The sequence below is a fragment of the Sorex araneus genome, chromosome 10 (assembly GCF_027595985.1).
Source record: "Sorex araneus isolate mSorAra2 chromosome 10, mSorAra2.pri, whole genome shotgun sequence".
NCBI lineage: Eukaryota > Metazoa > Chordata > Mammalia > Eulipotyphla > Soricidae > Sorex > Sorex araneus.
The window spans coordinates 22,110,548-22,132,474 of record NC_073311.1 but is presented as its reverse complement, the minus strand read 5'-3'; the positions used below and the strand labels follow the sequence as shown (position 1 = coordinate 22,132,474).

The following is a 21,927-nucleotide window of genomic DNA, read 5'->3' as shown; positions in this document are numbered from 1 at the left end:
AAACCCTCCCCCCGCCCAACTTGTGTTGCTTTTCTCCCCTTCCTGTTCATCTCCCCTTCCCAGGGAAGCTATGGACCTTGTGTGCCCTGGCTATGCAGTGACCCTGCTGCCCCAGATCCAGCTGGGCACGGGCAGAGAGCGTGCTTCTCATTATGACATCACTTCCATTCCCTTGGCGATGGAGCTTGACTCTGCAGAACAGCCAGCAGGATGTTACTAGGGGCGCCTCCTGTGTGGCACTGGGTTATTGAATCAACCCAGGTTTGGAGTCTAATAAGCCTGGACTCTGCTCCCCAACTCTTGGAAAGACCTGAAGCTTTCAGTGATGAGACATGGGATACGATGTAACTCGTTTCCGGGGGACTGTCGACAAAGACCTCCTTTGTCCCATATGCAATGGGGTCTTGGAGAAGCCGGTGCAAGCCCCTCACTGCGAGCACGCATTCTGCGAAGACTGCATCACCCACTGGTTCTCTCAGCAGCAAACGTGTCCGGTAGACTGCAGCGAGGTGACAGCGGCCCACCTGCGCCCGGCTCCTCGAATCATGAGAAATTTGTTGTCCAAGCTGCAGATCGCCTGTGACAACGCTGTCTTTGGCTGCAGTGCCGTGGTCCGGCTCGACAACCTCGACGCTCACCTCCGCGACTGCGAGTACAACCCCAAGCGGCCGGTGGCCTGCGAACAGGGCTGCGGCCTGGAGATGACCCAGGATGAGCTGCCGAGCCACCACTGCGTCATGCACCTGAGCTCGACGGTGCAGCAGCAGCAGGGGCGCCTCGCGGAGCTGGAGAGGACCTCGGCCAAACACCGGCGCCAGCTGATGGAGCACAGGAGCGACCTGCGGCTGCTCAAGGCCTACGTGAGCGCGCTGCGCAGCGACAACCCCCACCTTCAGGTTCTGGAGGAGACCGTCGTGCACAACCAAATCCTGGAGTGGGTGAGCTCCCTGCAGCCGGCCAGGGTGACCCACTGGGGCGGCATGATCTCCACCCCGGACGCTGCGCTCCAGGCGGACATCCGGAGCTCCCTGGAGGAAAGCGGCTGTCCGGTCCCCATCATCCACAAGCTCATCGAAAACGCCCACGAGCGGAGCTGGCCGCAGGGGCTGGCCACGCTGGAGACCCGGCAGATGAACCGGCGCTACTACGAGAACTACGTGGCCAAGCGCATCCCCGACAGGCAGGCCGTGGTGGTGATGACCTGCGAGAATCAGCACATGGGGGACAACATGGTGAAGGAGCCCGGGCTGATCATGATATTCGCTCACGGCGTGGAAGATCTGGAGATCTGACGGGCTGTCGCGGAGACACGGCAACCAGAAGACCCCGTCAGAGCAGCACCTGCACCCGGAGCAGGCTGCCTCGCTCTCCCCGACACCTCGGCTTGCACCTGGGCCACTCGTGTCTCTGCACGCCGCCCTTCATGTGCCCTGGCCACCTGGTTCGGGCGCCAAGATCAACCTCCCGCTTCCCCCATTAATGCCGTCACACTGTAAATAATCGTTTGTCTAAGACAGTCCCCACCTCTCTTTTCCTCCTGGTTTCAGCTCCTTGCAGAAGGCTCAGGCACTCCTCCTCTCTGGAGAAGTGCGGGGGTGCGAGGAGTCTCTAATCTTTCTCTCCTCAACAACCAGGGGCTCGGAGACAGCACTGTTGTGTGGAAACAGCCTGGAGAGCACAGTGCTGGGAGCAGAAGCCTGACGAAATGCGAAGATTGGACCCAGAGCTCACCAGCCGCGAAGCCGGTAGCTGCCTGTCTCTGACAATCTGGGGGAGCCTGGACAGACGTGGCCCCCCGGTGCCTGCGGTGTCTACCTCGAAGAGGTTCCCTGTGGGTTGGGGCTGTGTGAGTTGGGGTGCCAAGAATTTCTCCATGAGCTCTTCTTTCCTACACGTTTCTCTTCGTTATTTCGGAGTGACAGAGTTGGGGGGCACAGAATTAGACTGTTGAGGCTGATATTCTCGGGTTTTTCCTACAACTGGGGAGGATTGTGGATTGTTCCTTTTATTTGTGGCATAAGCCCTAAGAATGCCATAGACCATGTCCTGGCCTGATTGTGATTTAGTTATTTTCATCGCTTCCTTTGGTTATGGATATTTGTTTATATTCCTCTTCCCTCCTTCCCACACTGTGTGTGAGTGTGTATGTGACTCTGTGTGTGTGTGTGTGTGTGTGTGTGTGTGTGCATGTGTGTTTAGAATGATCTGGTCTGTGGTATGGCTATCCCCTTTCCTAGCACAACCACATTATTGGCAATTGACTTTATTTTTTAAGAAAGGAAAAAGAGGGTAAAATTAAAGTACAGAGAACAGAGCAAATGACAAATACAACTATTCTAAATGGTAATGTCAGACACTTTTTTTCTAGGTCTTAAGAATAATATTGTAGGAGCTGGATCAATAGCACAGCGGGTAGGGCTTTTGCCTTGCACACAGCCGACCCAGGATCGATTCCCAGCATCCCATATGGTCCCCTGAGCACCGCCAGGAGTGGTTCCTGAGTGCAGAGCCAGGAGTAATCTCTGTGCATCGCCAGGTGTGACCCAAAAAGTAAAAATAATAATAATAATAATAATAATAATAATAATAATAATAATATTGTGGCCTGGAGAGAGAGTACTGAGGCAAAGGCCCTTGCCTTGCACATTGGCCTTCACTCTTGGGCACCACATACGGTGCCTTAGCCCTGCCATGTGTGAGCTTTGTGCCCCATAATGAAAAACAAAACCAAATAAGAAGGGGAATATTATGTAATATAGTGGGCCACACTTGAAAAAATGCCTTCTAGAAACATAATACATTTAATACATTTTGTAATTCTCTTGCTTGTCACGCCAGTCATTAAGGGCTCGTGGTATAATTAAATGTGGAGGGAAAACTACTCTAATGATCTGTCTCATTATGGATTAGATTATAAAGGATCTAGAAATCTGCCAAATGGGCAGATTGGATTTTCTGTTATATAAAATAGATTGAGCGTACTTTTATCTCCATTCTCTCAAGGAACGTCACTAAAATAAGAGTAAAGCCATTAAACCAGAATATCAAAGAATATGGGGAATGAGGGCGAAAGTTTAGAAGACAAAAGATGTAGAAAAGCAAGTTTAGAGTCCCAAGAGACAGTATGGAGGTTAAGGGGCTTGCCTCACTGCCCAGGATTGACCCCAGTTTGAATCCCCCCCCACACCACAGATGGTGTGCTGCGCATTGCCAAGAGTGCCCTCTTCCACCCTCCAAAAAGAAAACCAACTTTATTAGACCAGCGAAAGAGTTATTATAACCACTTGCAAGGGACTAAGAACTCATCCAGGATGGATGCAGCTTAGCTAAGGCAGAATAGGAGTGTGCACGTGAGCTTTTGCAGAGACTAGTCAGGAAGACGCAGATGTCAGAAACCTTTGGATTATTTTGTGGAGTTCATAATATGAACGGAGGAAGGTTGTAAAGGCTGAAACCACGAAGGGAAGGCGGGATACTTCTCATTTGATCTGCTTTGTAAATAAGATAAAAACCAGGAGAAAATGAGGTTAAAAAAATGACAGGTAACATGGATAGAATAGGTAAATTGGGTAAAAGTTGGTCAAATTTTCATTGGACCAGGTGTGGGAAAGGGTATTTATTCAGTAGCTGGTTGAAGCCCTCGGCTCCAGTCGGTCTCAGATGACCGTTTCCAAGTGGTTAATCTGCCATTGTTAGAAGAAGCTGATCCAGGAAGTCTTGGGTCAGCTTACTCTCCCCAGTGTTGGCAGTAAACACGCTTGAATATGCATGGCTATGCCAGCACTTGCTGGTTCCTGCTTTTCAATGGCTTCAGACTCCAATTTAGTAGCCTTGACTCAAATCGACTTTTATTCCTTGTCAAAGCCAAAAAGAAGGAATCTCTTTTGTTCTGAAGAACCCTGAAGAAGACTCAGAAAATTGAGGCAGCAGCATATGCTTCTAATGAGAAGAAAGCTTGTGTGTGTGTGTGTGTGTGTGTGTGTGTGTGTGTGTGAACAATGAGTTGGATGAATCTGGGATCTGGGGCCAGAGTGATAGTACAATGGCTAGGGCATTTGCCTTGCACGGGGTCAATCCAGACTTGAACCCTGGCATCGTATATGGTCACCAGAGCACGACCAGGAATAATTTCTGAGCACTGTCAAATGTTGTCCCCCACTTCCCTACAAGAAATAAATAAGAAAAGAAATAGAAAAATCTACCTAAGGGATGGTTAGTCTAAAATCTGCCTAAGGGATGGTTAATCTTAAATCTACGTCAAGTACAGTTAATCTCCAATCTTCTCACGTCCCAGTAGGAGGTGGAATGCCTGACCCTGGCAGAGGGCTTGAAGTCCCTGTTCTGCAACTGGTGAATCACAAAAGTCATGACCTGGAGCTCCCGGCGTTCTGAGCACAGGGACCTCCCGAAGGCTGCATAGTGAGCAGCACCCATCCCCATTCTTTTTCGCCACCTAAATGGGACTGGGAAACTGGAAAAACTGGCAACACTGACAAAATCCTTTTCTCTCGGGAACACATATCTAGTCAGTAGGAAGTCCAAGAGATGGTGGCATTTTGACACGTGCCTCCACACACTAGGCCCTAAATGAGGACTCTGTCAACAGGCTCTGCCTTTTCAAGAAGAGCTTCCATTCGTTTTCTGAGTCCCATTCTTAAATCTGAATGAACAGTAGACCGATGAGGAAATCCTCTAACATGAGCTATGAAGACTAACACAACCAAGATGTGGCTAAGACACTTGCCTTTTATGCAGCAGACCCCAGTTCGATTCCCAGGACTGCAGGGCCCCTGAGCACAGAACTGGAAGCAAATTCCCAAGCACTATTAATGTGGCCCTTAAATAAAACTACATTTTTTCAAAAAAGTGATTAAAACAAATTTCAACAGAAATTCTAGCACACAAGGTAGAGGAAATTTCACCAAAAGTTAGAATAACATGCCAAATAGAAGGAAACTAGAACAGAAGATTATCCTTTTAAGTCTAGAATGCCAACACAGTTCTAGAAAGGAGAAGGGAGAAAAGAATTATAATTCTCTGATTAAAAAAAAAAGAAGAAGGGGCCGGAGTGATAGTACAGCAGGTAGGGTGTTTGTCTTGCACGCAGCTGACCTGGGTTCGATTCCTGGCATCCCATATGGTCCCCTGGAGCAATTCCTGCCAGGAGCAATTCCTGAATGCAGAGCCAGGACTTAACCCCTGAGCATTGCTGGGTATCACCCAAAAAGAAAAAAATAAAATAAAAAATAAATTAAAAAATCAGGAAGTTTCTCAACTACAGAGCAAATAGACGATTAAAAGTGCCTAAGAGGGGATTGGAGAGAGACACAATGGGAAGGGCACTTGCCTTGCCATTTCAATCCCTGGCACCCAGTGTGTCTCCTAAGCCCTTCCCAAGGAGTGATCATTGAGCTCACAGCCAGGAATTATCCCTGAGCAACACTGGGTGTGGCCCCCAAACAAAAAAACAAAAGCCCAGAAGTAGGTCAGTTTGATCTTGGAGAATGTCAGAGCAATGGTGGCAAGTGCAATAAGGCATACACACACCTCAAGGGGTGAAGCTATACTCTAAAAACTAAAGATAACCAATGGTAAATAAAATTATTTTACTTTGTAAACTGACCAACTTTTATGGAAAACTATGGAGACTTCATATGATTAAAAATAAAGCTTCCATATGATTAATCTCACTCTTTGGTATCCACTCCAGAACCACAAAAACATAAAGATATATGCACATCCATGTTAATTGTAGCAATCTTTACAGTAGCCAATAGCTAGAAATTTGATATGTAAGTCCACACAATTTGATAGGTATGTATATATACACAATGAATAATGAAATACTACTCTGCTTTAACAAAAGATGAAACCGTGCATTCTGCAACTTAGAAGGAACCAAAGAGGCATCAGATTAAAACAAGGAGAGGGATAAATGTGTGAGGAGCTCATGTGATATGCAAAGAAATCAAGTAGACAGTAGACAGTGAAAATAACTGATTCTCCAAACAAGGCTATCGAGTAGGCGTTGGAGGTGAGCAAAAGGCTGGTGGTGGGGTGGTGGGTATGATGATATAGGGGCAAGGAGAAGGGAACAAAGGACCTAGGGACTGTGGGATGATATTGGCACCTTGGTAGCCAGTGTAGTGCAGGAACACTAACACCTATGGCATAACTATTAACACTGCTGCAAACCATCAACTTTTTTTAAAGGCTCACTTAATGTCTGATGTGAAAAAAAAAATTAGAGGCCAATAAGATGGTTCAGTGGCATAAAGAACCTGCCACTGAGGCTTTCAATTCCACCCCCAGGACTTCCCTACCCCAATAGCTCTACTTAGGCTCCCCAGTGCCTCAGAGAATGTGCAGCCCTCGAACCAGGTATATTTGAGTACTGCGGCTGAAGGATGTAATGCCTGCTGACCACAGCTACTAGAGGTCTGGGCCACTGCAGTCCTGTGTGGTCCCCAGCAGGCACCACAGCCAAGCATGTGTGTGACTCCCCAGACATCACAGGAAAGGGAAGGGGAAGATCTTGCAGACTTCGATAGCACAGCGGTAGGGCGTTCGCCTTTCATGTGGCTGACCTGTGTTCGATTCCTCCACCCCTCTCATGAGCCCAGCAAGCTACTGAGAGTATTGAACCCGCACGGCAGAGCCTGGCAAGCTACCCGTGGCATATTGAATATGCCAAAAACAGTAACAATAAGTCTCTCAATGAGAGACTGGTGCTCACTCGAACAAATCAATGAGCAATGGGATGACAGTGACAGTGACAGGATAAGAAGAATCAAAATGTTCATGAATGAATACAGGACCTTAGGCACTTTGCCTAGCACGCAGCCAATCCAGCACCACGTACGGTTCCCCCCAACACCACCAGGGGTCACTCCTGAGTACAGAGTCAGAAATAGCCCCGGAGCACTGCCAGGTATGGCCCAATTCACTCCTGAACTCCAAATACACCAAAACCAAACCAAAACAAAACAAAACAAAACAGTCCAACATTTCCAGAGAGAAATGACAAAGGAATTAGGGTACTATTGATCTTTTCAATAGATTCTGAAAACTAGGAGAAAATAAAGATATGATTTCAAAATTAAGGAAAATTTTTTTCTAACTGGGGCCTGAGAGATAGTGCAGAGGGTATGATGCTTGCCTTGCATACAGTGGACCCAGGTTCGATTCCCGGCATCCCATATGGTCCCGTGAGCTCACCAGGAGTGATAACTGAAGTGCAGAGCCAGAAGTAATCCCTGAGCACTTCCACATGTGGCCCAACCCCCCACCCCAGCCCACCCCACCAAAAGAAAAGAAAATTGTTTCCAAACTAGAGTTTTAAGTTTTGCTAAATTATTAATCAAGGGCAAGGATTGATGATATTTAAGAATTTTTGAACACGCAAGTTCTCCAAAATGAGTAGTCCAGAATATATTGAAAGGCTCTCTGCTAAAATGAGAAAGCAAACAAGGGGTTAGCATAGGAAGTGATTCGCAAGTTGTTAGGGAAACGTGGATACAGAGCAATAGTCTTAAAATTAATCCAGACTAGAACAGGAAAGAATAGGATTCCAAGAGGGGTTCCTCCAAGAAAAAGAGAAAAAGAATAACGTTATCCGATGTAAGAAATTGAATGGAGAGGAAGAAAATTTGGTAGTTAACTTGTGACTGGTATATAGAAATATAAGGGGAAATTTTTTTAAATTCAAATTTAAACTGGGGGGAAATAGCTGTGCAAGATGAAAAAAAAGAAACAATTGTGAAAAACCCACCAAAGATGGTTCTGCTGCTCTAAGGCCAATGTGGCCATCTGTGACCATGTCGCCAAGTAAGGGCTGCAAGGTCAAAACAATGGCTGTGTGCCATGAGGGCATCAACACTGTTGGCAATTAAAAAGAAAATTACTTTTTTTTTTTTTAGCCACCGTGATTTGCAATTTTACAGTACTGTCAATGGCAGGGTTTTATGCATACAATATTCCTACATGTGACCCCCTCACCTTAGTTCCATTTCCTTCCACCACTGTCTCAGGGGCCTGGGCTGGAGCGATAGCACAGTGGTTGGGTGTTCACCTTTCACATGGCCGACCCGTGTTCAATTCCTCCGCCCCTCTCAGAGAGCCCGGCAAGCTACCGAGAGTATCGAGCCCACCCGGCAGAGCCTGGCAAGCTACCCGTGTGTATTGGATATGCCAAAAACAGTAACAATAAGTCTCTCAATGAGAGATGTTACTGGTGCCCGCTCGAACAAATCGATGAGCAACGGGATGACAGTGACTGTCTCAGGGGCCCACTTCTCTGCTTCACCATCCTCACCCTCCCTGCTCTGCTTCACGTCCCCACCCGACTCCCAAAGTCTCACAGCCCTGGTAAGCTCCATCCTATAAACCAATTCTTAGATTCTTTTGCTTTTGGCCATAATGGTCCCTTGACTGTGCTTCTTGTTATTCCACCTGTGAGAGAGACCATTCTGTCGTGTCCCTTTCTTGGCTGACGTCACTCCGCATCAGACCTTCCAGTTCCATCCCTGTAAAGACAAATTGCATGCTTTCATCTTTATTGTCGCTCCCACAGAGTAGCCCTCCACTGTGTCTGGATACCAGAGTTTCTTTATCCAGTCATCTATTCTCGGTCACCCGGTTGTTTGGCTACTGTGACTAATGCTGTAGTGAACGCAGGAGTGCAAGTGTCTTTTTCCGAGTAGAGTTTCTACAGGTTGAAGTACCTGGTCTTCCTTCACAAGTGGGTGAACACCCTTCTATTTCCAAGCCTTGAGGGGCATCTTTTGGCAGCTGTGGGAGGCAGGTTGCTCTGTGAGACCAAATGAGGCCAGGACCTCCTCCATGTGCTTGATGGAATCCCTTTGCCTCTGACAAGAAACAGCAACTGGTGGTTCCTGTTGCCTGTAGGTTGTGAGACTGAAGCCTATAGGAAAGTTTGCCTGTCTGGGGTACTTAGCTCATGAGGTTGGCTAGAAGTACCAGGTAGCAGGCAGTTATAGCCACACTAGAGAAGAGGAAGAAAAAAATCCAAAATCTACTGTAGCACTGTCATCCCATTGTTCATCCATTTACTTGAATGGGCACCAGTAATGTCTCCATTGTGAAACTTGTTGTTACTGTTTTTGGCATACCAAATACACCCTGGGTAGCTTGCCAGGCTCTGCCATGAGGACAGGAGCCTCTCGGTAGCTTGCTGGGCTCTCCAAGAGGGATGGAGGAATTGAACCTGGGTCAGCCGCGTACAAGGCAAATGCCTTACCCGCTGTGCTATCGCTCTAGTCCTAATACCAAAAGAAAAAGTAACTCATGGGGTTATGGAATGGACCAAAAAGAATGCGAAGAATACACTTAGTAAGTTTACAGAAGTAAGCTAAAAAGCTTGACTGTTCATGTTTTTAAAAGAAAGAAAAAGAAAAGAAATGCAACCATTGTTCAATGCAAGGCTCAGCTGTGAAGAATATTTGCATAGTCATAACAGGATATACATTGTATATTCAGTCAATAAAAATGATACTAATATATTGTATATACATATTTAAACATTGTGTTTAGAATTTAGGAGTAAGGAAAAGAGGTGTAGTGAGAGCTTTTTTTTTAATATTAAGAATTCAGTAAAAGATGTCAAAAAAGGAAATCAAGAGGTAGAATAATAGTTAAGGGCATATACGACATTTAAAAAATTCAAAGACCAAACTAAGTCCTATACTGTTTCTGTTGATTTGGGGAGATTTTTTCCCTTTCTCTTCCTACATTCCAATAAACCTTTCTATTAAAAAAAATTAAAGACCTATATTACCTATTATGGGCTTCAGTTAAAAGACTTCTAAGTTCTGGTTTGGGCTTGGGAAGTGGAAAAGGTAGTAAGGGATTACTATCTCGTTCTAATTCATGTATAACAAAAGTGCTTAAACCATATGTGCATATTTTTATTTTAGAGACTGAAGTACACAAATATCTGCACTGAAGGAAAATGTTTATTTCCCAGTATTCATTTTTTTCATGGTTTGGGGGCCACACCCTTCTATGCTCAGGGCTTATTCCTGGCCCTGTGCGCAGGGATCAGTCCTGGCTTGGTAATCATACATGATTTGAACACAGGTTGGTTTCAGGCAAGGCAAGTGTTCTACGTGCTTTATTATCGCTGTTGAATTCTTTCCATTCAGAAACACTAATGCATTATTCCCACCAATACACTGACTGGAAAATAGTAACATTTAGAATCATTCTGACAGATTAAAATAAATCTTTTGAGGGGGGGAGTTGTGTGAATGGGAGTATCCAGGGGCTAGTCTAGTGGTGCTCAGGGTCTATTCATGCTAGAAGTGCTCAGGGGCTGTATGCAGGTACCAGAATTGAACTGGGGTCAGCTGCCTGCAAGGCACTCACCTTAATCTCGGTACTACCCTTCAGATTCCCCAAATAAATCTTTGTGTCTTCAGCATCTTACTTGTCCCTTTTATGAAAGTGCAAATGGATCACCAAAATCAATTATTTTAGGCAAATTCAGAGGGTCTTAACTGGTGAAGATAATGGCCCCCAGGGACTTGTGGCAAAGTCACTACTGTGGGTGGTTGCTGAGGTTGAGAAACCAAGCTCCAAATCTCTGAGGCTTATTTCATCAGAATGCTATAGAAAAGAGATCAATGCTATGTAAACATTTTGCAATTTAGGACTGACTCAGCTAAATATCTTCGTGCGATGTTGGAAGCACTCTGTGAAATATATCGTTGGGAATATTGAGAATTGCAAGGTAAAGACAAAGGGTATAATAAATGATAACAATAATAATGCACAGTGCTTTGTGCCTCAATAATCTCTTTCATCCATGGTTCCTAAGGCACTTTATAGATGAATAATAAGCACTCTGGTTCTTCCATTCTACCTTTTATCTAAGGATCTCAGGCACTTTCCCAACACTCTCACAATGTAGGAAGTATTATTATCCCCATTTTATAAGTAAGTAAACAGAGGTAGGAAAGTTAAGCAACTTGCCCAAAGCCACACCAGTCAGTAGTAGCCAACATTCCTGACTCAGCACCTATTAATAAATACTAAGAGAACTGGTCTCAGATGCAGTGATAAATGTATATGACTTAAGTATTGTCTGTGTTCCTTTAAAGTCTGTATCTTTCAAGTTAATATTCCTTAACTTTTCCCATCTTTCCATTCTTCCCCACTTCTCCATAGCAGGACTCCCCCTCACTGACTAGATACAGTATCCTTGAATCACTCTCAACAGGGTCAGTTCTTATGACAGCTTACTGTGATTTGCTGATTTTATAGTAAAGAAAGTTGAGTTTCAGACAATTATTCTTTCTTTTTGTGGGGGTGGTGGGTGTGGTCACATCTAGCAGTGCTCAGAACTTACTTCTGGCTTTGTGCTCAGGGAAAACTCCTGGTGGGGGGTGGGTGTTGGTGGGGATGGAATTGAGGCCGGCCACATGGAAGGAAAGTCCATTAACATCTGCACTAAGCATGTAAGCAATATGCCCAACAACCCTCAGCTCAATACATGCCTGTAAAGATACAGGCCAACAATATTTTTTATCTCCTATATTTCACAATCCCTTTAAGAGAAAATCCTCTGATAACTCACACAGCATACTGATGTGATTCTGTTGAATACCCAAACCCTTCTCTCTCCTTAAAACTCAAAAAAATGATCAGTCATTGAAGTTCTGGTGGCACATCCAGGTTAGTACCTGCAAGGTTCAGCCTTTTAAGCAGATTCATAGGGAAGACCTTAATTTCTTAACGATTTTCCAGTTGTCTCCTGCTTACTCCAACAATTAGATCAAAGACCAGAACCGTGGGACTTTCTTCCTTGGAAATACGTGATCCATTCATGCGATTCTCATGGCCTCTTCAGGCACATATCCACCCACCATCTTCCACCTGGGTAAAACAGGAACACTAAGTAGGAAGCACCATTTTTATATTAGGTAAGAGTGTGACTCACGCTTCCCTACGTTGTCCTAAGTGGTGACCCGATCCACATGGCCCCTAGAACTCTGTGCCCTGGCATTATTCGGATAACACGAGGTTGGTGTCCTGGGATCTCACAGTCCACCTAACCCCGAAATCAGCACTTAGGCCACTAGCAGACTAGCATCCAAGGACAAGGTGGTACGTGAAGGCTGGAAAACACAGAGAGAATCAACGCCCCAGCTCCTATCAAATCAGCATCAACCCAGCTTTAGATTTTGATAGGGAGCTTTGCAGCGAAATCCACAAGCGACAGAGCGAGGTGTCGAGGCAGGATCAAGAAAAGAAAACTCCAGATAGACTGGGAAGCCCCGAAGCCATATGGAAACGAGTCCCCCCCCCCCCCCCCCAACTAAATCCTTGCAAGTTCGGTTCAGCCGACTTTTTTCCCCACCAGATCACCGACTTTTCCTCGAAGGAGGGCGCAGGGTTGGTTTCAGTGCCTAGGTAACAGGGGCCAAGGGGTGGGCAGCGACGCGTTCAAAGGAGGCCAGTACTTGCCCCTCCCGAATCATCGCAAGTTGCAAGCCCCCTGCCCTTCCGTAGCCGTGCTGGGGAGTCCTTCCTCGGACGGTTCAGTACTTGGACTTAAAAGGAAGAGTGAGGGGAGAGGGGCGCGGGGAGAGGGGCCGGGGAGAGGCGGAGCGGGGCGCCGCGCGTCCCGGGCGGGCGGCTCCGGGCCGGGCCCCGGTCGCTCGCGCGAGCCCAGGAATGCGCAGCCCGAGCCGCGGGCGCTGGGCGCGCTGGACTCGGCGCCGCGCACCTGAGCGCCGGGGGCGGGGCGTCGGCGGGCGCGGACCCCCCCCGCCCCCCGCCGCGCGCCGCACCCCTCGCGCGCCGTCTCGGCCCTTTCCGCCCGCGCTTCGGCGCCGCTCGGCTCCCCTCCCGCCCCGCGCGCGCTCCCTCCCTCCGTCCCTCCCTCCCCGCCCCGAGAGCCGCGGGCTCCGGACCCGGAGCTGTTGTTGGCCGCGCCGGCCGCTCGCGCTCACCTGGGCGCCCCAACTCCTACTTTCCACCTCCCCCCCGAGTCCTCGCAGGTAAGGGGGCCGCGCCCAGCGCGCCCGCAACTTCCCACGCGCGCACTCCCGTCCCTCCCGCGGCCGGCGGCCAGCTGCTGTCCCCGCGGGGTCCGCGCTCCGGCCCCGCCGCCAGCCCCCCGGGGCTCGGGGGTGGGGGGTGTCGCGGGGGGCGTCCCGGGCGCTGGGAGCTGGCGGAGGGGGAGGGAGAGGCGAGGCGACGCGACAGGTGGCGGGGTCCGGCCCCGGCCTCCGGTGGGCGCGGGGCGAGCGCGCTGGTGTGTGGGGGGTGGGGACCGTCGCTCGGGGCAGCCCGCGGAGGGGAGGCGGCCGCGCCGGTCGGGAAGGTGCGTGGGGAAGACTCGGCCAAGTTGGGGGGGACGCGTGCGGGCGCGCGGGGGCGCGGCCGCGGGGCCCCCCTCGGGCCGCCCGCCGACCTGACGCTCCCCTTCCCCGCCCCCTTTTGTGTTTCCCCCCGCAGGGCCGCCGGCCGCTTGCAGGAGCCGCGGCCGCCCCCGCGCCTCGGGCCGCGCGGCGGGGCGGGGGTCGTGCCCTCGGCGCCTCGGAGCCGCGGCGCGCGTCCGGGTGGACGTGGTGGGCCGGGGCGGCCCGAGGTGAGAGTCCGGCCGGCCCCGCTGGGAATATGGCGACCGGTGGCTACCGGGCCGCGGGCGGCAGCACCACCGACTTCCTGGAGGAGTGGAAGGCCAAGCGCGAGAAGATGCGCGCCAAGCAGAACCCCCCGGGGCCGGCCGGCGGCGGCGACGCGGGGACCGGCCCGGGGGTCGCCGCCGCCACCGCCGCCGCCCACGAGCTTAACAACAACCTCCCCGGCGCCGCCGCACCTGCCGCCCCCGGGGGCGTGAACTGCACCGGGGGCCCCGCGCCGCCCCCGGCCCGCGCCGCCGCCAGCCCCCGGCGGCCGGAGGACGAGCCCGCCGCCGCCGCCGCCGCCGCCGGGGTGTCCGGGGCATCCCCTGTCCCGGGCGACGAGGAGGAGCGGGACGGCGGCCCCGAGAAGGGCAAGAGCTCGGGCCCCAGCGCCAGGAAGGGCAAGGGGCAGATCGAGAAGAGGAAGCTGCGGGAGAAGCGGCGCTCCACCGGCGTGGTCAACATTCCCGCGGCCGAGGTGAGCGGACCGGGTCGGGGGCGCCCCCTCCCATCCCCCTCCTCCCCCCGCCGACGGGCTCTTCTCTGGTCCCCACCCCACCCCCGTCCCACGAGGCGCGAGCGAGCGGACGGGGCGCGAGGACCAGCTTCCCGGGATGTGTGCACCCCCACCGCCCCCTCCCCAACTCAGGCATATGCTGCTCGGGCTTCCAGGCCGAGGGCGCAGCCTTGGGACCCGAGTGTGCACGGCTGGCCGGGTGGGTGCGTGGGTGGGGAGGCGACCTGCGCCTGGAGAACTCCGCCCTCCAGCCCCGAACGGGCCCTGCCGCTCTGCTGGAGGTTGTGAGCGCTGCCCACGGCTCCATTCTCGAGTTTTCCCGTAGCCCCTGCCCTGGCTCCCCGACGCGCTCTCTCCTCTCCCCGGTGGTGGACCAGCACCTGTACAGAAAACGTGGCCCCAGCTCCGCCGATCATTGAACCCCAGGGAGCGCATGCGGACGGGCTTGAGACGGTCCTTTGAACCCCAAACACACGTGCGTGCACATGCAATCACTGCACACCCAGGCTCACACGCTCAAGCACATGTACAGGCGCGCGTACGCTTTTTTTTTTTTTTTTAAAGAGTGACCGTTGGAATGCGCTAGCACCCCACAATTCTTTTTGCTAAGATGGTTTCTCATCGTAATCAAGTATTTGTGGATTCTGGAAAACATTTATGTGGTAGGGTTGGGTTTCTTGGACTCTGGCGTGAGGATTATTTTTGAGCAGTCAGAAGGCGTTTTTGAGGGCTGCAGCATCTTCCTATCCGAGTGGCTGGTGAAACATTTTTCAGCGCGTGGCCATGACCCCACCTCTCTTTACTTTCCGCAAAAACAGTCCTGAATAAGTTTCTTCAGTAATAGTTAAGTGGTTTGGGAGAGCGATTGAACGGCCTTTAAAACCCAAAAGTAATTGACGTCTTTTTCTCTTTGGAACTTTAGGTTTTACTCTCCCCTTCCCCCCTTAAAGCGTCTAGGCTTCTAATTTTCTTAACTTTTTGTACCCAATATATCATTAAGAATTTATTAACTTTCACTGTGGCTTAAGTAAAAGCATTTGCAGAGTTAGCATGTATATCAATTTCCTCAGATTTTCAGGTCAATGCAGTTTCCATACCTGGAAAACTAGGGTCTGTCTTGGAAGGGTGTATTTTTATAGGAGTGTTTCAGAGAGATTTTTATCAAGACAGCAAAACTGTCCTCTGCGGTTTGCTACTTGCACAAAAGATCTGTTACTCATTAAATTGCTTTAAAAGGAATTCATAAGAGGGGTAATCAAATTTCTAGGGCTTTTTTTTTTTAAGTTAAAATATGAAGATTAAGGGGAAACTGAATACAAAGCCTTGGGAAAACCACATTCCTCAACTTTATTTTTAAAAGTAGTTAATGGTTCAAATAAAATAATTTGTCATTTTTAATCTTTTACTCACTTCATCTGACAGTCTTATTTTGGGAAAGAGTTTGGCAAGATTTAAACTGGCTGCTGGTGCTGAAATTGTTAGTTTTCAAGTACCTTTTTTTATTTTTCAAAACAAGTGTAATGTTTACTGGGGCAAGTAAGTCTGGTGTATCTTGTGAGATCCTAAGAAACATCCTTTGTTAATTCTCCTGCTTTGTGTAAGGAAACATGGTGCTGAGAATGTAGATGACTCCCCACTACAATTGAGTCTAATACTCTGGAATGTTTTTCGTTTGGGTGTTGGCAACTCCTAAATTTAATCTTCCTTAAAAACAAACAACCCAGGGTACCATTTTTTTTTGTCTGTGGAATTTGAACTTTTTTTTATTGAATAGGGAATTGAGGACTGCTTTCTCTTAGTGGTAACTATGGCTTTTGCATGTGGTAGGACCCAACAAAACATGGAAATGTTTTACCACAGTGTCTAATTAGCTAGGCATACTTTAGGAATTCCGATCCCTGACATTTTCTGTTACTTTTAAAATTTTTTGGTTGTTGTTTATTTTTAAACAACCAGTATCTTTTGATTAATTTTACAGTATTTTATAGTGATAAAATACATAAAACTTTAGAGGTGAGCCATTTTCCTGTTTGTGCCTTGTTGCTTTTGAAGAGTTGTATACCATTTATTTTTTTCTTAGAAGTTTCAACATTGAGAATGCCACTTGTTGTCAGGTTTCTTGTGTAATATTATTAGCACTCTTATGTTTTTCTAAAGTCATTGTACATCACAGAATTTCCAGGTATGAAAATACTAATAAAGCAGAAGATCACCAATTTGTCAGTCCTCAAAGGCAGGTTTATTTGATTCATAATTTTGAGTATGCCTCTTTTATTTTCATATAGTATGTCCTATACTATATGTTACAGGATAATCTTGTGTGCAAAGTGCCCGATTGTAGTGTGTGATAAACATCAAATTAATTTTTTTAAAAAAATGGGCCCAAGAGATAGTACAATAATTGGTAAGGCACTTGCCTTGCAAGCAGCGACCTGGGGATTTGATGGTCTGTTCCCCCGTACCTGAATACCTTCAGAGTAATTCCTGGGAATCACCAGGTGTGGTCCCCAAACAAAACAAAACAAAATTAAGCCATGATGGGTTCATTAGACTATCATCAGCCTACTTTACTGAAAACTTAAAAATTGTTACAGGAGCAGAGGATTTGACTGAAGGGTACTGTGTGTACTTTGCCTGTTAGGTCCTGAGTTGTCCTTGTAGCAACACAAAGGACTCCCTAAAACAAACAAAAATGTTACAGAGGTATCTGCCACATCTGAAGATAGCACAGGCGGCTGGGAAGAAGCTTTAGAAGTGAGCAAGGTCAAAGTGAGAGTGGTGGGTGGGCATGTGAGAACTCTAAGGAAAGGTGCAAGTACACAGAGAGGCTCAGGTTAAGTTTAGTTGTTCTCACTATTTTGTTTTAAAGCTTTTCTCTAAATGTTTACATTTTCTATTGGGGGGGGTTGAAGCTCAGATTGGATAATTTAGATATTGACATACTGCCAATATTTTTTGTATATGTTACTGGAAGTCAGATGATTACATGTCTGTTAAATGTGCCATGGTAAGCACTGTTGAGTAAACAAGGTAAAGGTGATGTATGGTCTCAAGGAGCAAGACTTATCTGGGGAGCAGGATAAGGCATAATTACATGAAGAATCTAGGTACAAAGTTAATAGTTTAAAAACCATCTTGCTGTAGACAATGAACTAAATGTTAGAAATATTGTGTGCTTAAAGGGTAGATGGTTGGATTGAGAATAACTGTTGAGGGCAAGGGTCTTGAGCGGAGACATTTTTGTACCTTTGCATTTATTCATACTTGTTTGTCCAACACATTAGAGTTCTGTAGTTCTTAACTGGTAGCATGTTATTAATATCATGTGAGGGTCTTTAAAAAGTGCTCCCATGCTGATTAATGCCCTCACCCTCCCTGACACTCTTCATGATTTAATGGTTTTGGGATGGATCCCAGACATTAATATTTTGATGACCTCACCATGTGATTCTAATGTGAGTCTTGGTTCAGAACTGTTGGCGCTGTACTCTGGGAATACAAAATGTATAAACCTTGTATCTTGCCCACAAGGGGCTCTCACATAGTAGAAGGCAGTGTAGTGGATATATTAAGTGATCCCCTCCCCTGGGAGTGTCACTCTTGGTGGTGCTCGGGGCTTACTCCTGGCTCTGGCCCAAGGAATTGCTTTTGTCAGGCTCAGGGTGTAGTGCTGCCCTGTGCAAGGCAAAAAGCACCCTACGCGCTGGACTGTCACTCTGCCCCCCCAGCCAACTCTTGAGCAGGCTACCTGCCTTCAGGAGTAGGGGGATAGTTGAGAGAGGCTCCCTCTAAGTTAATAATTCCTATTTACAGAGAACTTACGGACACTGTATCATTAACTAGGTTTGCATGAATTGGAGTAGCATAGATGGTTTGAGTATAGAAAATAGAACCTTTAAAGAGTTGAATGGTGCCTAAGTTTTGATTTAAACAGGAAAGTTAACACAAATTGAAATTTAACTGTTTTCATAGTGGTTGACTAAATGTGAATATATTTTAACAACTAATAGCACACTTATGTGGTAGTAATTGTTTATTTGGTGGGGGCTGCCTTGGCAGCACTGATGGGGACCACTTTGTGTGGTAAGGGCGTAACAATTTCTGGTTTGGACTCAATTTTTTGGTGTTTGGGCTCAGTGATATAGAGTTATTCCAGCTTTTTAGTTCTGGGGGCCACCATAGCCATGTCTATGGGTGCCTAAGGGGCCATTCAGTACAAGGGTCAAACTTGGGTCCTCAAGCATGCCACTCATGCACTCCAGAGCCTCGAACTGTCTCAGGCCCCAGTCCAGTGTCCCTCTTTCTCCTCCTCTCTCTCCCACCTCTCCACTTCTCCCTCCTCTTTCCTCTCCCACACCTGGTGACCACATGCACTGATGGGGATTGAAGTCATACAGTGTCGCCTGTGTGGAAGTCAGGCAAGCGCCTTATCTTCTGTATCTTCTCCAGCCCAGTTTCTCCCATTTATCCTGTAAAACATTAATCCCGTTTTCCAGAGGAGAAAATGAAAGCTTAGAAAGTTTAAATTACTAAGAACACATGAAAAGTAAAGTTGAATAGTGTTTTCTGTGTGTGCATGGACTTATGTGTACATCAACTGGAAGGAGAGTTTTTGGGGGGGTTTGGAAGGGGCACATCTGTTGGTGCTCAGGTCTTGCTCCTGGTTCTGTGCTGGGCTCGGGGGACCATACAGGGTGACAGGATTGAGCCCCCGGGCGGCTGTGTGCGGGGCAAAAGCCCTCCCTGCTGTACTGTCGCTCTAGCACCAGAAAGCAGAACTTTTCCCCTTCCTTCCCTCCCTCCTTTTTGCTGATATTGTTGCTGTGAATGGGGATTAGCCACAGGTTTGGTTGTGTGTTTGCTCGCTTGGCCACTGGGGTTGCTTGGGGATATTGGGCTGTTAATCTTCAGTGGCAGCGTTTGTGTGCTTCTTGGTTCCACTCTAGTTGTGCAACCCCCAGCTCTAGAGCACTACGGAGGTGGAATTCCCTACCACACTGCTTTCACTTTTTTTTTTTTTTCTTATTTGCTTATTTTTTTTCTTCATTGCTTTAGTGATGGTACTAACATACCCGTATGTATTGCATAGCTGTAGTGTGACAGGAAATCATGGTACCAGGATCTCAGACAGTGGAGCTGATGGGTTTGTGCTCTTCACATGTACTAACACTAGGGATTGAGTGCTTTGGCTCACGCTGTAAATGGATATTTTTGAGCCACTAAACCATCTCTTGAACCCCGTAGGGAGGCGATTTTTTTTTTTTGTGCAAAGTTATTTTCGAGGATCTAACCGGGTTAGATTGTGTGAGGCAAGTACTTTAACCCCTGTACCATTTCTCCTACCCTAAGAAAGAGGAATTGCTGAGAATTCCTTTATATTACTTAGCCTTATTTCCTTAGATTTTTATGTAGTTTAAAAATATCACTTCATCATAAATGGTTTAAACATCTAAATGGGGATATCAACCAATGTATGGAATGGAATAGAAATTGAGGTCAGGTCAAATTTGTGAGCTCTGAAAATATTTGTAATCTATAGTTTGCTTGGCAAAATTTTGAACACCAAGCCATCAGCAAGGTACTAATCTATATTTGCTCACCAGTCAAAAACCTGTATCTTGATTTTACTTAAGTTGTATGTTGGTCTTTAGTCAAGGTGTGGTTAGAACACCTATTCCCCACTTTGAAGGAGCATTTAATAAATAGAGAGGACTTTTAAGTGAACCTAATTTAAGTCTTTAATTATTTAGCATGTTCACTAAACAGTATATATAAAACAAGTTCCACTTAGTAAACCTTATAATACAGGCAGATTAGGAAATTCCTGTTGGTATGCCTATTATATTCCAGACTGTCTACCTTTCTATGTGATGACTCAGGAGAGTAACTAATAGTGACTCAGAGTTAGAGAAAATTGGACTTGTAAGCAGAGTAAATGTAGTATAAACACTGGGATTGCTTAGTAAGGTATTAAGTCCAACTTCCCTGAGTTTGAACTCATTGAGAACATAAATTGAAAATTTAATAGCAGAATTTGTTATGTGTTAGCTAAACTGAGATGACCTTTTTCCGTAAAAATAATTATGTAATTAGAGGACCTTTATGCTATGCTTATTAAATGCCATACAACATTTTAAGATTTTTTTCCTGGAAAAGTGGAGCTGAAAGGGATAGTTACTTGCCCGAGGTCACATGTGGTACTTAAGCTGAGTAGACATAGTTGCTTTACAAATCTAGTGCCTGGTCATTTTTATTTTCCTACTTTAGTGTGCTATATAAATACATTCCTATTTCCCTGGCTTCGGAAATGCAAAACCTGTGTTAGTATTCAAATATAAGATTTTAGCATTAAAATTTAGAATTAAAATATAAGTATTAAAATAGAAATTAAAATATAAAATATATTTTAGTATATAAAATAGAAGGAGCCTGGGGAATAGTTAGGGATTAAAATGCTGTTTTGGTTTGATTCCCAGTACCAAATGCTTTGCTGAGCACCTCAGGGGATAGTCCTTGAGCCTCGGAGGCTCTGACGGGTAATCCCTGGCACTGCAGGCTCCGAGGATGATCACATTCCTGGTCCTCCTTACTGAGTGTCTGGGCCAGCTGTCAAAGGATCATCAGGAATGGCCTCTGTCGACCTGAGTACCACTAGGGAGGTTCTCCCCACCCCAAGAAAAGTCAAGACACTGGCATTCAACTTGAAAATACTGTTACTATAAAAATGGAACTTTATTGGAGACATTTGAGAGCAAATAAACAATAGATAATGGCTTTAAAATTACCACCTAAAATAGTTAATAAGGGCCCGGACACTAGATATACCTTGCAAGCAGATAGAGCCACAAATGTGAGTTCCTAGTGTACCACTAGCATGATGCATTGATCTTGGTAGTTCTGTTTTTTTTCTTCTGTGATCCTGGTGCCACAAGCAATTTCTGGCTGCATTTGTGTTCCATATGCCAAAAACAGTAGCAAAGTCTCACATGGAGACCTTACTGGTGTGCCCGCTCGAGCAAATTGATGAACAACAGTGCTACAGTGATTCTATCCAGGTGTGTGTGTGTGTATGTGTGTGTATGTGTGTGTGTGTGTGTGTGTGTGTGTGTGTGGGTGGCTACTGCAGGATGGGGTGCACCTTCAAGTGCGTACTGCCACTAATATAATAGGTGAGCCCCAGTGCCAGGAAGTCCAGTGTCTTGTGCGCCAGAGTTATAAGTACCATAGTTGTGTAACTGCCACAGTGATCCCTGGTGAGCTCATGTGTAAGCTTTACAACTAACAGAATTTGAACCCAGGCCATCACCAACACAGTATGTGTCAGCACTGCAGCCTCGGCAAGCGCAGTGCATGGAAACTTGTGCCAGGACTTTAGGTGAGCTTGGGTCATTGTAACAGTGTCAACACCAATAAGGAAGGGATGTGGGGAGGGAAAGGGAACGGAAATAATTATCAAGCCAGTATCCTTATTTATGTTCTTTATTTTTTTTTACACCTGGGGATAAGTCATAAAAAATTCTAGTATTCACACTGATTTTAAAAAATTTTTAAAATTATTGTCAATTATAGGTTTTGACATTTTCCTGTTTGCACACCATGAAATTGACTTTTTTGATAAATTAAAAAAAATTTTTTTATAGAATCACTGTGAGATCCTCTCAGAACTGTTCATGGTTGGATTTCAGTCATACAGTGTTCCAACACCCGTCCCTCCACCAGTGTACATTTCCCAGCACCCGTGTCCCCGAGTTCCCTCCC

The 21,927-nt window shown here is 46.9% G+C and overlaps 2 protein-coding genes across 2 annotated transcripts in view; both read left to right on the top strand.

Moving 5' to 3' along the window:
* Positions 1-332: 332 nt before the first annotated feature.
* On the top strand, positions 333-1,292 carry LOC101549437 (E3 ubiquitin-protein ligase NRDP1-like). Its single transcript, XM_055118422.1, has one exon. The coding sequence runs from the start codon at positions 333-335 to the stop codon at positions 1,290-1,292; it is 960 nt and encodes a 319-aa protein (XP_054974397.1).
* An 11,610-nt stretch (positions 1,293-12,902) lies between these two features.
* PAWR (pro-apoptotic WT1 regulator) overlaps positions 12,903-21,927 on the top strand; it is a 100,926-nt gene continuing 91,901 nt past the window's right edge. The window contains exons 1-2 of the mRNA XM_055118212.1: positions 12,903-13,022; positions 13,483-14,130. Of these exons, the coding sequence (XP_054974187.1) occupies positions 13,645-14,130 (486 nt within the window). The 5' untranslated portion in view covers positions 12,903-13,022; positions 13,483-13,644. The remainder of the gene's footprint in view (positions 13,023-13,482; positions 14,131-21,927) is intronic.